The sequence below is a fragment of the Vulpes vulpes genome, chromosome 11, assembly GCF_048418805.1.
Source record: "Vulpes vulpes isolate BD-2025 chromosome 11, VulVul3, whole genome shotgun sequence".
Taxonomy (NCBI): domain Eukaryota; kingdom Metazoa; phylum Chordata; class Mammalia; order Carnivora; family Canidae; genus Vulpes; species Vulpes vulpes.
The window spans coordinates 51,409,130-51,424,953 of NC_132790.1; the positions used below are offsets into that span (position 1 = coordinate 51,409,130).

A 15,824-nucleotide genomic window follows, 5' to 3' on the forward strand; every position below is an offset into this window, starting at 1 on the left:
CTATGAGGTGTTCAACATGCTGTGCTCCTGTGGCAGGTGTGTGATACCGAAACGCCAGCAAGTAGCTTCTCTGTGGAAACATAAAAAGGACAAGCTTGATGGAATACCAAATTGCAATGTAAAATGAATTATTCACGTTTCATAAAAAAAGCAAATTCAATATTTCTTCATTTTTTTCCCATAATGCTTGCAGTGTTTCCATTAAAGCACAACCAAAGAAAGAAAACAATGTATGCAATGCTTAATCCCCACAGGAAAAAAAAATTAGTTTAAAATATACTTTTCACCTTCTAAAATGGCATATTTAGGAAGGATTTTTTTTTTTACTTTTTTTTTGAAGTAATTTTAGACATATGGAAAAGCTGCAAGACCAATATGAAGAATTCTGTATGTTGTCACCCTGTTTTCTTTGTTCTCAATAGTCCACTATGCTTGCTTTCTAATTCTCTCTATCCCTATACAGGTGACCCTTGAAGAACACCGGGGGGAGGGGAACTGACCCACACCATCAAATTTATATATAGGTTTTGACACCCCCCCCAAAAAACTTAACTACTAGTAGCCTGCTGTTGACCAGAAGCCTCACCAATTACATAACACTGATAACATAAACAATTATTTTGTTTGTTGTATGTGATATATACTGTATTCTTACAATAATATAAGCTAGAGAAAACCTTATTAAGAAAATCATGAGAAAATACATTTACACACTGTATTTATTGAAAAAAATCCACCTCTTTGACCCAGGTAGTTTTTGACCTGTGTTTCTGGCAAGACCGCCACAGAAGTGAGGCCATGCCCTTCCCAGCGCAGGACATCAGGAGGCCCGTAGCGTCAGGATGACCTGTAACTTTGGTCACCTGTTGACTGTGGTACTGGCCAAGTTTCTCACTGGCCAGGGATGCTGTTCCTTTGCAATCAATCAGTATCTTGCAGGGAGGTGCAATGAGACTATAGGGACATCCTGTGTCCCACTGGTGTGGGACACCTACTGGTTTTAGCATGACTCCCATAACTCCTTCTGTGTTTCTTGGTTGGCATTCCACTGTGAACTGGTTTTCCCTTCCCCCATAGTTATTGTTTCCCTCATTTAGAATCTTATTTCAGGCTGGGTCATTGATTCTTCTTTTATTCAGTGGGGTACTATTCCATTTATTACACTTTATTATGTATTTATTGTGATGCTTACTTTGTAATGTACTCAAAAGCCCTTTCAGTTTTGCTTCTGTGGCTTTTTGATGCACATCAACATTCCTTAATCATCTTCATCATCATTTCCTGGTGCAACAAGCTGTTCTAGATGTATCTTACATGTTGGCAACCCTAGCCCTGAAATTAGCCATTTCTCCAAAGAACTCTGACTGCTTTTATTGGAGAATGGTATTTAGAAACCAACATCTGGGTGCTAAGTCTGCTCACTGCCTGTGGGGAGGAGGATCAATGTTTCCAGGCACTCTTGGAAGAACGAGCTGGGAAATATTTGATGCATATATTCCATAAACGTATCTATATAACTGTGTACATCCATATATGCACACCTTTGGTTTATTTATGAGTATATGGAAACTGATAACCTCAGTTCCAGTTCACTCAGCTCTCATGGTGCCCTTCATGCTGCTTTAAGCTGCATCGTATTCCATGGTGTGGGTGTATATCAGTTTACGTGAGCTCTCTCCTTTGAATGAGCATGTAAGTCATTTCCAGTAGTTTGCAACTACATACAATGCTGCAGCAAATAACTTCATGCATATGTATTTTCATATTATTGGAGGTGAATCTTCAGGATAAATTCCTAGAAGTGAGATTACAGGGCCAAAAATCAATTCATATTTAATTGTGTTATATTGACAAATGTGCTTTCTAAGGTTGCACCAATTTGCATCCCAATCAGCCTGTTTACCCACAGCCTAACTAATAATACAGTTGATTGTGCTTTTTAATTTTTGACAACTCAGAAGGTAAAAAATGGTGTCTTGCCGTAAGCTTTCCTTGTCCTTTCTGTGAGTGAGGTTGAGCATGATTCCACCTGGACTAGGGTGAGGCAGGTAGAGTGCCCAGGCCATGAAGTTCAGGAGGCACTCCATCCCAGATGCTGGCCGTGCTCATGAGGGACTCTGACAATGAGGACCACCACAGTGCCAAGGAGGCTGGGCTAGGAGTTCAGTCCTAGGTCCCCTCTTGACCTTCAAACCAGTCAAATTGGCTATTTGAACTTGTCATTTGAAAACAGTAAGGAAGTCAGTGGATTATGTTTGGAGTTCCTCAGACAAATGTAATGTAGACAGGAAGCAAGGAGATCTAAAAAGGGCAATCATCACCTTATGCAATAATGTATGTAGCTCTTCTGTGCAGAAAATCACACATGCGAATAGCACAAATTAGAAGCAGGGATGCGCCTTCAGAACCTGGGTCAGCAGTTAATGATAATTTGACATGCTAAGCCTGGTTTGCAGTTGTAAACCAGCCTTCTGGGTTAGCCATTAAAGATTAGGTTCCTGTTTATTTCCCGGTCACCTGGCTGATGTAGGATAAGCCCTGGTTTTCTCAAGCAATGGAAAGTGGCCAGCACTCTGCATGATCTGGCTGTGAGCACCTCTCTCTCCCACTTCTCCCTCACTGTCTAGAGTCTTGTGCATGTGCAGTGCTCCTGACCCAGGGCCTTTTCACATGCTGCACCCAAGTCCTCTACTGAGCAAGGGGCCTTCAGACAGGAACCTCGAATTCTTCACAAAATCTGAAGTCCAGTGTACGACTCAGTTATATCTATACTGTGGATAAAACACAAAAACATGAAAGTGAAAAAGTAACCTAATTACCAACACAGGGGTTGCTTGCTGTGCCCAGATCAGTTTTACCTAATTCGTGTGGTGTTCTTGGACACTGGGTCTTACATGCATGATGCACATTTGTGCTTTATGATTACTTGTGTGGCAGGGTGGGGTTTATCATCCTGGATACCCACATTTCTTATAGGCCCCCATCTCCTCCCAGGTGTTCACTGAGTGTGATAATCTTGCTCCAACTGGTATTGCCCTCATTCAGACTTTTAGGGTATCTACTAACATCCTCATTTTCTCCATGGCCTCCGTAACAGGTGCTCCCTCTCCATAGCTCCTCAGGAGAAGAGGACCAAGAAACCCCCTGGCCTGGCCTCTGCCTGAGGACTTTCTCTGGGGACTGGGGGACCATCTGCCCCCAGGTTCCCTCACCTGATAACCACCAGGAGATGGTTCCTCCTGGTGGGCTAACTTTCGGAATGGTCTCACTCTGGCCTCCTGAGGTCCCAGCAGAACCAGGCTCCAGGTCATACAGGTGCCTGCCTCAATGACACACCGTTTATCAGCTGTGTTCCCAGATGTGTCCTACTTCACCTCCCTGCCATTATCTCCTGCAGTCATCTCCCAGGAAAACAATGCACCTCAATCCTTTACTCAAAATCTACTTCTAAGGGGAGCCACACTACAATGTGTCTCAAGAAAGCATTTTGCTATAAGCTGTTTCCCAGGGCCCCTGAGTACTTCCAGACCTCAAGAAGACATAACCTGGTGGGGGAAGTCATAAAGGGAGCTGGTCCTCCCATCCTAACCACTGGAAAAAGTACCTGTATCTAGTTAGAAAACAAGGATTTAAATTAATAAAAATGAAATGGGCATGTTGAATACCCCTGTAGTGTGATCATGTCTTACCAATACACCCCACTTTTGGACAAACCAGGAGCAATACCCAGACTTAAATCTTAATGAACCTTATTTCATTCAGCTCCTGTTTCCAGAACATTACAGATCTTAAGGCTTCAACCACCCTTAGATGATAGTTAGACACTTCCCAGACCAGAGATGAGTTTGCGGGACACCTGGGTGGCACAGTGGTTGGTCATGATCCTGGAGTCCTGGGATCAAGTTCTACTTCGGGCTCCCCATAGGGAGCCTGCTTCTCCCTCTGCCTATGTCTCTGCTTCTCTCTGTGTGTCTCTCACGAATTTATAAGCAAAATCTTTAAAAAAGAGACAGAGAGATGAGTTTGCACTTTGTCCAAGACAAGTAACCATCAGCAGAAGTTTCTCTCTCAATAACTGCTCTGTGTGGAGGAATGCTGGTCTCCCCAGGTGCTTCAGACCTGGCTGGAAACCTTGCCAGGGTATTCCCAGCCTCATCTGTTGGTCACTCTCACTGAGTTTGCTGTCTGAAGGTAGTGAATGCCAGATGCAGCCTGGCAGGAGCTCCTCCAGGAGTTGCCCTCTGGACACCTGAAGCCCACCTCCAAAGGCTGAAACTTTTTAAAGGGAATTGCAGTCTCAAGGAAATCAAATCAATTGGTCTTGGGAACATAGCCTTCATGGGACTATAGTAGGAGCTAAGAGCCAAAACCCCTACCACAAAGGAGAACACAAACTTGGAAGAAATAGAACAAAGAGCATGGTTCTTAGAGGTGCCCGAGCAAGGGGTGTCTCTTTAGTTTCCACCATCCCATGCTTGCACACAGGCCACTCTATTCCACACACTCTCTTGCAGATAATCTCCTTACATTATTTATGGTCATCTGCTCTAACCCTGGAATCAAAGTGGGAGCTTCCTGAAGAGACAGGCAAGGTGGGAGGTGAGCACTGAGGGGTGGCTGACCCAGCACTATGTGCACCTGTTTTCACAGAGGTACCCTGGACTGTGCATCATGGGAAGTGGGTCTTGTTCATTCTAGAACACCCCAGACAGTGCTGTGGTATTTACTATCCCTCCTGAGTTTACTTTATTTTCCCTCTGTCTTCAGAAAAATTTCATATTTTTGTGCTCTTAATTGGATTATTGCCTTCTAAAAATATCTCCCTCCTCAAGGAATGTGAAATTATGTAGAGAATATTGTGACAGATACTACCAGGAGGTTAAAAAAAAAAAATTCTGAGTGATGCATCAATTCACTCATTTTCCATCTTTCCTCCCTCCCTCCCTCCTCCCTTTCTTTCTTTCTTCCTTCCTTCCTTCCTTCCTTCCTTCCTTCCTTCCTTCCTTCCTTTCTCTCTTTAGCTGAAAGCCATTTGTTTTCTAAAGTTTACTTGGGAACCCAACATGCATACAGAAAGAGGTGGAGCTGTTTAGGCAAATGTGGGTTAGGTGTCTGAGGGCTGTCCTCACCCCTCCCCTGCCCCATCAGGAAGCCCCCAGCCCACTGCATGAACTGCAGCATGGGAAACACCCCCCTTATTAAGTGAAAAATGATGCACCACTGGCATTGTCATGAACACAGTGGTGTTCCCCCAAAAAACAAATACAGACTGTCATTACTGGAGCAAAATCAGACATGTTGCAATGAAGCATATGTATCTACTAGAAAGTCTTGTGTTTCTGTTCTTTGAACTGCCTTGATCAGTGGGGAGTTGAACAAAAAGTAATGGAATTCCCATGTTTTAGGGATTAGAATAGAGAGTGAAGTACGTGTGATACTTGACTGGCACAGCACATAGTTTTCATCTTCCAATGATGAGCCCAGGGTGTGAGTTTGGGGCGATGACTGGTGAGTGTTGCTGGGGAAAATCTGGTTGTCTCTGCCTTGAACTGTTTCCATGCAGAGCAGTAGGGAGCTACTCCATGAAGCATGTGCTCCAAGCATCACATACTTGAAAGACACTGGGGCAAAAGCTGGGGTTCTGTCTCATTAATCTGCTTTGCTCCATGTCTGGGCTGATTCCCAAATTCTGAGCTCACAAATTCCTTGGCCCTTACCAAACACTGGAAAAGGAGTGACAGACATGAACTTGAGATTCTTTCTGGGATAGTCTCTACCCACATGATAATGAATACAACTGCCAGGCCCTGCTGCCCTCCATCAGTGGTACCCCAAGCCTGTGACACCCCGGCCTCTTGCTCCTCCCTTCCTGTCTCCCTTCCACTCCTCCCACCCAGGCTTCCCAAGGGAGCCCAAAAGCCATGGGGCTCTTCCCAGCCCCTTGCCCCATTCTCCACTGGACCATCCAAACGCAACAACACGTTCAGCAAACAAACTCTTCCAAAGTGGCCCAAAGAGGCTGTTTCACTATTGGAGTAGAAGATTTTGTTGGTTTATACTTACCCCCAATGCGTGTAGGAAATATCTGTGTCTATAAAACAATTCCTACCTAGTAGGAGAAATTCAATTATACGTCCAAAATAATTAGTTAATAATTTGAATTGATGGGATCTCACACTGCATGCAGCTACTAGACCATAGAATATTGGGTATGCATCTGACAGACACACAGAGGAGCTGCATCCACCGGCCTGCATGCTCATGGTGGCTTCTCCTCCGCTCTGCACATTAGTTGCCCTAAGTCAGCCTTGAACCTGACCAAGTCATCATTGTCCCCACCATCCCTTCAGTCTCGCCTGAATGGATAGTTAGGATGTGCACTGCTGTGCACAGGGAAGGCACTCCAAGTGGGAAAGAAGAGGAGCCAAGGAGGGCAGCGGGGCTGGAGGCAGTATATCCATGGGCACCAATAGCCCAAATGGAGAGAATCTCCTGGTTACTCCAGCGCATCTGGGCCAACTCTGGGATCTTCGCTGCTTCAGTTCATACTGTCCATGTCAACTACATGCACATGCGAATTCTTCTTTCATTCAACACATGTGCTTTGGGTGCCTATTATGTGCCAGGCAATGTTCTGGGCTCTTAGGATAGTCATGAGCAAAACATACAAAATTTTCTGCCCTTCTTATGCTTCAAGGAGGAGAGTCAAAGTAAAGGAGCCAGTGCCACCTGCAAAGGAGACACAGCAGGTAGGTAAGGGGATCGGAGAACAGTCTTACAGGGTATCTAGGGAAGGTGATGATGAGAAGTGGCCTTTGAATGAAGCCCCAGATGAAGTGAGGAAGCTGGTCATGTGTGTCTCTGAGGTAGAGAGTTCCAGGCTGAGGGAATAGCAAGTGCTAAAGCCCTGAAGCAGGTACACACTGAGCATGTTGCAGGAATCGCAGAGAGTTCCCTGTGGGTGGAAGAAAGTGAGGTTAGAGTTAATAGTGGTCAGATCCTCTAAGACAGTGCTGTCCAGTAGAACTTGCTGAGATGTTGCAAATGTTGTACATCTGTGCTGTCCAGTGTGATGGGCGTTAGCACATCACACATCACATGGCAGCTGAGCACTTGGCATGTGGTAATTTGACTGAGGAACTAATTGTTTGGTGTATTTGTTTTAGGTAATTTAAGTTTAAATAGATCCATATGGCTATGGCTGCCATGCTAGTCAACACAGATGTGTGTCTTGGCTGTTCTGAGGCCTCTGGTCTTGACCCTCAGTGAGGCGGGGCTGAAGGACGAGTGGCGAGGTCAGTGTCTTCGCAAGCAAGCTCAGGTGTTCCTATCCTGCTCTGCCACCTGCTCTTTGGGCGAGGTGCCCACGTTATGTGATTTCGCTATCCCTCACCTCAGTGAAACCATATTCCACGGGGATCTATGTGAGAATGAAGGAATGGCAGAGGCTCCCGCACCTGTTGACACATCTGTACCTCTATAATTTTCATTGTCAAATGACCTTGCTTGTTGTAGAAAAATGCTAAAACCCAGAAATGCAGAAAGAAAAAAAAATCACCAATATCCTCATCATCCAGAAGCATCTAATTTCTGACATTCTGCACGAAATATAACTTATTCCACTTTCTACTCTAGTTTTTCACCTGAGTTTTTATAAACTTTCTGGGACAACAAATAAATGTTAATATCATGATTTTCCATGAATATATAGACTTCATTGTAGAATTCTTTTGTGATTTTGCTGTTTTTAAACAGTGCTGTCAAGAATACTCTAGCACAAACACCCCTACATGCCTGGAAAGGGAACCTCCGTGGGGAGCCTTGAATTCAAGCTGCCGGCCCAAGGCCCACAGCAGTCCCATCCTGCTCTGTGTGCCTCCACACTCTCCCTTGGGGCCACGTAGAGCCGCTCTCCAGATGAGTAAGCAGCATCAAGGGGTTGGCAGATGTGTCAACCCCGGGGCATCATGCTTTGCATTATGACTGTTTTATTAAAATACCCCAAGTGGAGGGGAAAGGAAGGAAACCCCAAGTGGACAAGAGCTGCCAGTCTGAGTGGAGGCGATGGACATAGGCAGAGAATGGGCCATTTTGTGGGTGCTGGTGGAGCAACAGGCACAGCCGAGGGACCTGGCAGCCTCTTCCTCTGCCCGTGCCCACTGCATGCTGGCCACCTCAGAATGGGGCCTCCGCAAGAGCTGTAAACCCCCTTGAGGAATGCTCTCAGTGTGCCTTGCAGTTCTCTGATCTGATGACCTGTAAAGAGGATTTTTAGAAAATGTATTCCCTGTTTGGTTTATTGGTATCTATGCAGCCTCACCTAGGCCGGCCTCCTCCCCTCCCTTCCCCTCCCCTCCCCATATGGTGGCAAGATGCCCATGGCTGCTTATACCCACAGAACAACCACCGACAGAAGACAGAACGTAAAATGAACTGGGCTGTTTCTTTCTGCCCTGTAATTTGTCTAAATTTTTAAAATCTATTTTAATCAAAATTGACTAATTATTTTGGTACCATGTAGCCACAACTTTGCAATTTACAGAGTGTGATTCCCTTTTGCTTCTAAATAAAAATCTGTGAAGATTCTGGGGGAGTGCCCTGAAATCTAATTCTTTGCTTCATGGGGTTAGTGGTGTAATTCTAAGCAGAATGGAAGTCGGAGCTCAGCGCACCTAGGTGGCCTGCGGCAACAGTTCACAAGGCACTGGCCACGTGACAAGGAAAGCTCTCTCTGCCGACTGCTGCCACTGGCCACCCTCTCATCACTGTGGAACAGCCAGTCTGGATTCAGTCATTGGAATCCCTGCGGTGGGCGGGGCAGAGAGGCACCTTACCTTTGGGCAAGGGGCAATTGAGCCCATGTAGGGTTTGCTTTTCCCAAGCGGTTGCTGCCCAGCACAGCCTACGGTACGGAATTCTGGAAAGAGTGGCCACTGACTACATAGTTCTGTGATTCAGTAAGACTTTTAGCTCTCAGGGCCCAGCTTTGTCCTTCATAAAATAGAAATGACAATAAAAATAGTAACAATACCTATTTCTAGAGTTGCTGTGAGAATCCAGCCAACACAGATATTAAAACTCTTAGTAAACTAAAACAGAAAGGCCCATATAAGCCAAGAAACTAAAATATCCATAGTCTATGGGTTGTTGGCTGTGTGCAAGGACATCCACTGGCAGCATCCTGATCTGTGGGTGGGAAGTTCAGGAGCTCAGTGTCTGAATCTAGGACTGGGAGAAGTGCTGTCCCTTTATGCTTGGTCTTCCACCCCTTTCAGGGGCTCCGTGGCTATGGCCTGCCCTGCTGTTGTCACTGTAGGCTCCCTTCCCAGCCCTCGCCAGCTCCTCAGACAGAGGACCTTCTGTGTGGCCGCAAAACCACCCCCACAGCTCTGAAATGCCAAGTCCTATATCCAGAGTGAGAGTCTAGAGGCCAAGGTGTTGACATGTGGCTGCTTGTCTGGAGACCACAGCCGGGAGGATGCTCAGGCTCAGCCTGGAACACTGCACTCCTCCATTCAGATCAAAGATTGTGGCTTCCCAGCAGGTTGGCACATGCGTGTTTCTCTCTCACCAGCCCTCCTGTCCCAGGTCCCACTTGTGAGTAGTGCATTCCTGGGGCTGCCTAGTACCCTTCCAGGACAGACATAAGGATTATAATTTTCATTTCCCTTCATTGTTTGGGAAACCACATGGAAAGCAGTGCTACAGAGTGAAAAGAAGAGTAATTTCACAGTTGAGGCTCTATGGAAGGGAAGCCATGCGGCTCGAGACTCACAGAGGGGATGTGACCCCAGTGGCCAGTGACTCCCTGGGTCAAAGGGCCTCCCTGGCAGGAAGGAGCCAGACCTTGTGACAAGGGATGCCTCCTGGCTCCCCTACCCACTGTCCCTACAGTATGTGTGCATGTGTGCATGTATGATGGGTGGAGGGGGGCTGCATAGAGAGTGCATCATCCACTTCAAGCATGATCCCTCTGGGGAAGGTCCTTGTTTGTAATTTGAATGAAACCTTCAGAATTTGCCTGTTCTCCATAACTACACAGAAATAGCCCTAGCAGGAAGTTTCTATTAATTCCCTGCAGCTCTACGGCTGTCTGCACACTGTCTGGAGGCTCTGAGTGGCAGTGATACATGCATTTACTTAACCAAAATAGGGAGGGACCCATGATCCCGTGGGAGCTTTGTCTGTCCATCTGTGTGTGGGAATGTCAGGGGAGGCACATGGAGGCACTGCTGGGGTGGTCCTGGCAGCAACAGCCTCCCTCCGTGCAGCTTAGTGTTCACACATGGTATCTGCCTGAGTGTTTGGTGCCTCAGGTCGCCACCTGCCCCTGAAGCCACCTGAGGAAGTGGGCAGTGTGCTTGCAGTATGCACCAAATGCCTCTGCCCTGCATCCTCAGGCTGCATGTTTAACAACCACTGGCGCTGGCAAAGGGAGTGAGGAAGCTAATGACCCTCTTTCAGGAAGAAATGCTCTGCTTCTTTTTTAGAAAAGAAAATCTGGAGTAAAATGCAGTTCCATCTTTGCATAAAATAAGCACATAGATAGGCTGGCCCTGGTTTTGGATGAGTCAGCCTGAGTTTGCCATGTTGTGATGAGGAGAGAAAATTCATTATGGGGGCCCAGAAAATGGAATAATCCATGAGTCAAAAAGCGTCCTTTAGGCATGGCATCTAGAGGTGGGGGTGCTGGCAGGACAGCAGCCATCTAGCATCCTGGAGCTGGTGAGCTTTCCCCAGGGATGTTGGGTCCATGATTCCCATTGCTGGTGAGTGCTGAAGTCTTCTGAGCTGTTTTTTACAAATCCCTGCGCCAGTTGCCAACTCCTGCACCAGACTCTCTGGGAGGCTCTCTGAACCCACAGGCCCACCAAGCGGCCTTGTCCTGGAGGAGCTTTCTCGCAGAAGCAGTTCATGCTTCCAGAGGAGCATGAACACCCAGGGCTGACACTAGGCTCAGCAGTGTCCTAACTCAGATCAGAGTCTAAGGAAAGAAAAGGGGTTCAGAGAGTGCCTCCTTGCCCCACACCGGCCCTGCCTAGCCCTGTGAACCAGTTTGAAGTCTTAGAATAAAGGGAGGAGTCCACATGCTGGTGTGTGTGCCCTCTGAGAGTGCCCATCCCATCCTTGCATAGATTAATCCTCTACTCCTACTATGTGTCACTGGATCCCAAAGATCTGTGAAATACTGGACTTCCATAGGATTTGGTCTTCTATGGAACAACCCAAGAACCAAGCACTTGGTATTTTTCTCCTCTTATTCTTGATAAGGATCTCCTAATAAGGGCTTCCTTTCTAGGGGGAGGTATACTTGCAGGTGGTAACAACAGTGACCTTTTCCAGGAGGGTTTGCCCTGTGCCAGGGTCAACACCCATGTCCAGGGCATTGTACAGGGACTCTGTTATTAATGCTCTCTTCTCCTGTCCCATACCTACCCTTTTCTCTCTTGCAGAGCGACTACTCAACTGACACAGAGAGCGAGGACAACTTTCTTATGATGCCCCCAAGGGACCACTTGGGCCTCAGTGTCTTCTCCATGCTCTGCTGCTTCTGGCCTTTGGGTATCGCGGCCTTCTACTTGTCTCATGAGGTAAGCCTGTCTCGGTCGGTCCCACACGCAGCACACCCAGGCCGCTGAGAAGGAGAACCCAAGAAGCCTTTGTAGCCCATGCTATCGCGGGACACTTTATGGTCAGAGGACAGGCTGACAGAGGCCAGGAGGCCTCAACACAGAGTGCTGGGACTGCCTCAGGTTCCCCAGAGCAAGACGGGCAGCCTTCAGGAAGAGGGCTTGCTGCCAGACATGTGCTGGGAGTTCTGCCTTGGAGGAGGCACCTGGGTTATGCCTGCAGGACTGACCCAGGGCTGGGAGGCGCTATGCCCAGGGCAAAGACTTCCAACTTACCAGGAAAGGAGGTGTGGGTACGGGTGGTTCTCTCTGTGGACAGCCTCATTCATATAAAATAGGTTCTAGTTTCCAGCAGCCTGTGCCTACTCCTCCATAGCTAAAGCTCTGTTAGAGGAAGTGGCACATCCTACCTTGAGTCCTGCTCTCCTTCCTCCAGTGTGAGAGCTCCTGGAGGTCATGGGGTGGGGGGGGGGGGGCTTTTTCATGCAAAGCATCCTCCTTGTTGTTTCTTCATGGAAGCCAGGCTTTGAAAAATGTTCTCTAGCAAATGAAGAGTATTCATGCAGACACTGGCCCTGTGCCAGTTTTTATTCATCAAAAGGACACGTTTGAGGCTGCCAGTCACAGTGTTTTGACATCACCACACCCACCTGGTCATCCCAACCAGACCAGTGGAAAGGCAGCTCCCTGGGTCAGCGGGGTGAGTGTGGCACCCACACTCATGTGTGTCCTTGGGGCATGCCCAGCATCCCTCAGTGACTGGGGCTCCGTCTCCAGCTTTCTAGGCTGCAAACAGCCAACTCTGGCAGGTCTTATGTTTGAAACATTTATTTCTCCTGGCTTGAAAACAGGTCCCATGGCCAAGCCCTGGTTTTGTTTGGTGAGAGCAGAGTCCCTTGATACATTTTTCTTTCTCTCCTCCACCTTCCATGATGTCACAGAGGATCAGGGGAGAGCAGGTGCTTCTTAGCAGGGACTCTGGAGAGGCCCTCCAGGAGGGATGAAGCAGGGATCTGCCCAGCAGTGTTCTGTTGTCCTGATTCTAGAGGGCAGTGGGTGGGATGGAGGAGGGGAGCGGTCCTGCACTGCTGGGGTTGGGCTGAACCCTAGCTCCATATCCAGCTTGGCCTGGAGGCTCCAGCTGAACTTCACTTTTGTGAATTTGTCCTATAAATGCCAAAGACTCCCTTGTCTGGGGGAATGAGCGTATGAGAGTGGGCCAAGAAGAAAGACTGTAGGGGTGGCTGGCTATGGGGAAGACTCAGGCCTAAGTGTACCTTGTCCCCAGGAGGGGGACATGAGCCCTACTGCATGAGTGAGGATTGGGAAGACAGTAAGATCTGGAAAGAGGTATGTGCACAGATGCCCCCAATGTGTGGAACATGCTCTGAGGAAGACCCCCAAGGCCCGGGGCCTGCCTGCTCCTGTGTAAACTGTACTCTGAACCTTGGTGAGCATGCTGCACATAGGCATAGGCTAGTTTCACTAAGAAAGGGAAAGACAGGGGTGTGGAGCAAAGAAAATGTGCTTATTACACATCACACATCACAGGCCATTCCGGCTTTTCCCATGAGCTGCACGTGTGACATCAGCCCACTCCCCTGCATCCTGGTCCTGTCATCTGGAGTGGTGAGGTAGAGAGGGTCACTCCCCACATCCTGGGCCAACCCTGCTGAGAAAGCTCTTTACCCACCCAGGCTGGAAGGCAGGAGGTGGGGAGTACTATCTGCAAGCTGTGCACAGAGTCTTCGAAGGATTGTTCACTTCATAAAAACTGAGGCCCAATTGCCAAGATTGGCATTTAGATTCTTTCTCAGAAAGTAATTTTATTCTTCACAACTTGAGAACCTCTTACTTGGGGCTGATATATCATGACATTTAACACCTTCAGTGGTAAAGACCATTTTGATTATTTGTTTAATGTCGAATGTGCAAAGCAGTGTCTATGGAGGCCTTGGATCACAATGCTCTGAGTGAGAAGTACTTTTGAGAAGTTCAGGGGTTGTCTGCAGCAGAGGAATTAGAAGAGGGGCTCTGGGGTCCCTCTGGCTCCCAGGCTCCCAGTACCTCCTTTCACAGTGCTATGAGCACGGGTTTCCTTCAGTGGAACCCTAGCCAAGAAGAAGTATCACGTTTCATAGAGAGCTCTGTGTGGGTGCATGCCCTTCACATGGCCCGTGTCCAGATCCTTATCCCTGGGCTGAGACCCACACCCACAGTGCTTGCTGCTTTCCAGCCCCCAGGTTTGGCAGTTCTGGGCTTTCCCGCAGGCCCGGGGGCAGGCAACCAGCCCTGGACACACCTCACTCCCGGTCCCACCGTCAGGCTGCCAGGCACACCATTGTGCCTCTTCAGTCCAACTGCAGACAGAAAGTCTGCAACAGGCATCTGAGGAGGGTGTGGGGCACACACAGAACAGACACATTCTGAGAGTCATTACATGGAATTAAATCAGTGATCTCCCGAACAAGGCCAGCTGGGAGTCCCCGCCGTCACCGCAGAGGAGAGCCCGGAGCCAGTCTCTCTGTGATCTTCATGGGTTGCTTGCAGTGCCTCCTGCCCTCAGGTGTGGGCTGCTGGCCAGTGCTGCCAGGGTGGAGCAAACCGCCTGTCTGTGAGGGCAGGACCCCTCAAGTTCCATACACCATTCACAAGGAAATCTTTGACATCCAAGTGTGACTTTGGGTGATTTTTTTTTTCCTTTTATCATAGATCCTATCTCGGTGTAGTTACTGACAATTAGATCATGTCTGTGCATTGTCAAAACAACCACTCAGCCAACCACTCAGGAACATGTGCATCCATTCCAGGCAAACAAAACAAAGCAAATCTCAGTGATTAGATGACATGGGGCAGCGGGGAGGAGAATTAATAGGTTCCCTGGACTTACAAAATCCAGCTTATTTTTTATTCTGCCTTATTCCAGCTGGGTCCAGGTCAGCAGGCTGCTTTACCACACCTCACTTTCCAGATCCATAAAATGGTATCAAAATAACCTATGGCACGTAGCCAGCCAGGTCAGGGAAGTGACATTAGAGAGAGTCCTCACAAGGTTCCTGCAAAGCAGCAGGTACTGTGACCATGCTTTACTGCACATCCCAGCTGTCTATCTGACATGCTTTACTGGAAATCCCAGCTGTCTATCTGCACATGTGAAGGGACACCTGGAAGGAGACAGAGGATATTTTCTCCAACAGATTTTATAATTCAAAAAGGTTAAGTAAAAGTAACAATAGTACTGAAAGTGCTAGTAAACTAACTGCTGAGCACTTAACATGGGTGCTAGTCCCATGTTAAGTACCGTGCACCTGCTTTCTCAGGGCATGGTCTTGACCAGCAGCATCAACATAGCCAGCACAGTTTAAAATGCGCATCGTCTGGCCTCACCGCAGGCCTGTTCCATCAGAGCATCTGGGGGTGGGGCCGGGTAATCTGCATTTGAACATAAGAAATCTGTGACTCAACACTACCATCATATAACTCTATAAGCATGAAATTGGAGGCAGTGAGGTCAGATGGTGTCCTAAGGCTAGAATGGCTGGCAGTGATCTGGGATTCCCAGTAGGGCCTGGTGTGGAACCACCTCTGGATGAGGTGGCTGGCTGGGCCGTCAGGATGGAGGACTTGACATGGAGGCCCGTGGGGGAATGGGCATGGCAGTCATCTCCAACCTTATTTTTCTCCAGCTGCATTAATTGTTCAATCCAGCTCTCAATGCAAGCAGGTTTTATAAACCAATTTATAGAGGGCAAAGTGTTGTGTGCAGTTTGGGGAGATCCATCTAGGAACTGATGCTTCTGAATAATGTGGAGGATAGAAATGAATCCCTAATTTGCTGAGTGAGTGCTGTGGGCTGGTTATTACACACACTTTTTTCTATTTAATTTTTGCAATGAGTTTGAAAAGTGGGCCGTTATTATCCTCATTTTATGGATGAGAAAACTGAAGTTTCAAAGGATTAAATGATGTATAGAAATTGGAGAGGTAGCAACTATGGGTACATGATACAAATATTGATAGTTCTAATCCTTAAAATCCAATCTTCTGCAGTATAATTTTGACAATTATCTGTTTGCAAACAAAAATAGAAGTGCAGTACTTGCTTCTAAATCCACCATCCCCACCCTGCTTGCAGAGGGTTGCAATGAGAAAGGTCCACTCTAGACAGGATTGTGGTGCTTGCCCTCAGCGTCC

General features: G+C 47.6%; 1 protein-coding gene across 6 annotated transcripts in view; it reads left to right on the plus strand.

The window, feature by feature from the left end:
- Positions 1 to 15,824, plus strand: part of SYNDIG1 (synapse differentiation inducing 1) — a 186,349-nt gene that overhangs the window by 102,954 nt on the left and 67,571 nt on the right. For all 6 annotated transcript variants that reach the window (XM_072726286.1, XM_026016374.2, XM_026016371.2 and 3 more), the window contains exon 3: positions 11,454 to 11,591. In XM_072726286.1, coding sequence (XP_072582387.1) covers positions 11,454 to 11,591 — 138 coding nt within the window. The remainder of the gene's footprint in view (positions 1 to 11,453; positions 11,592 to 15,824) is intronic.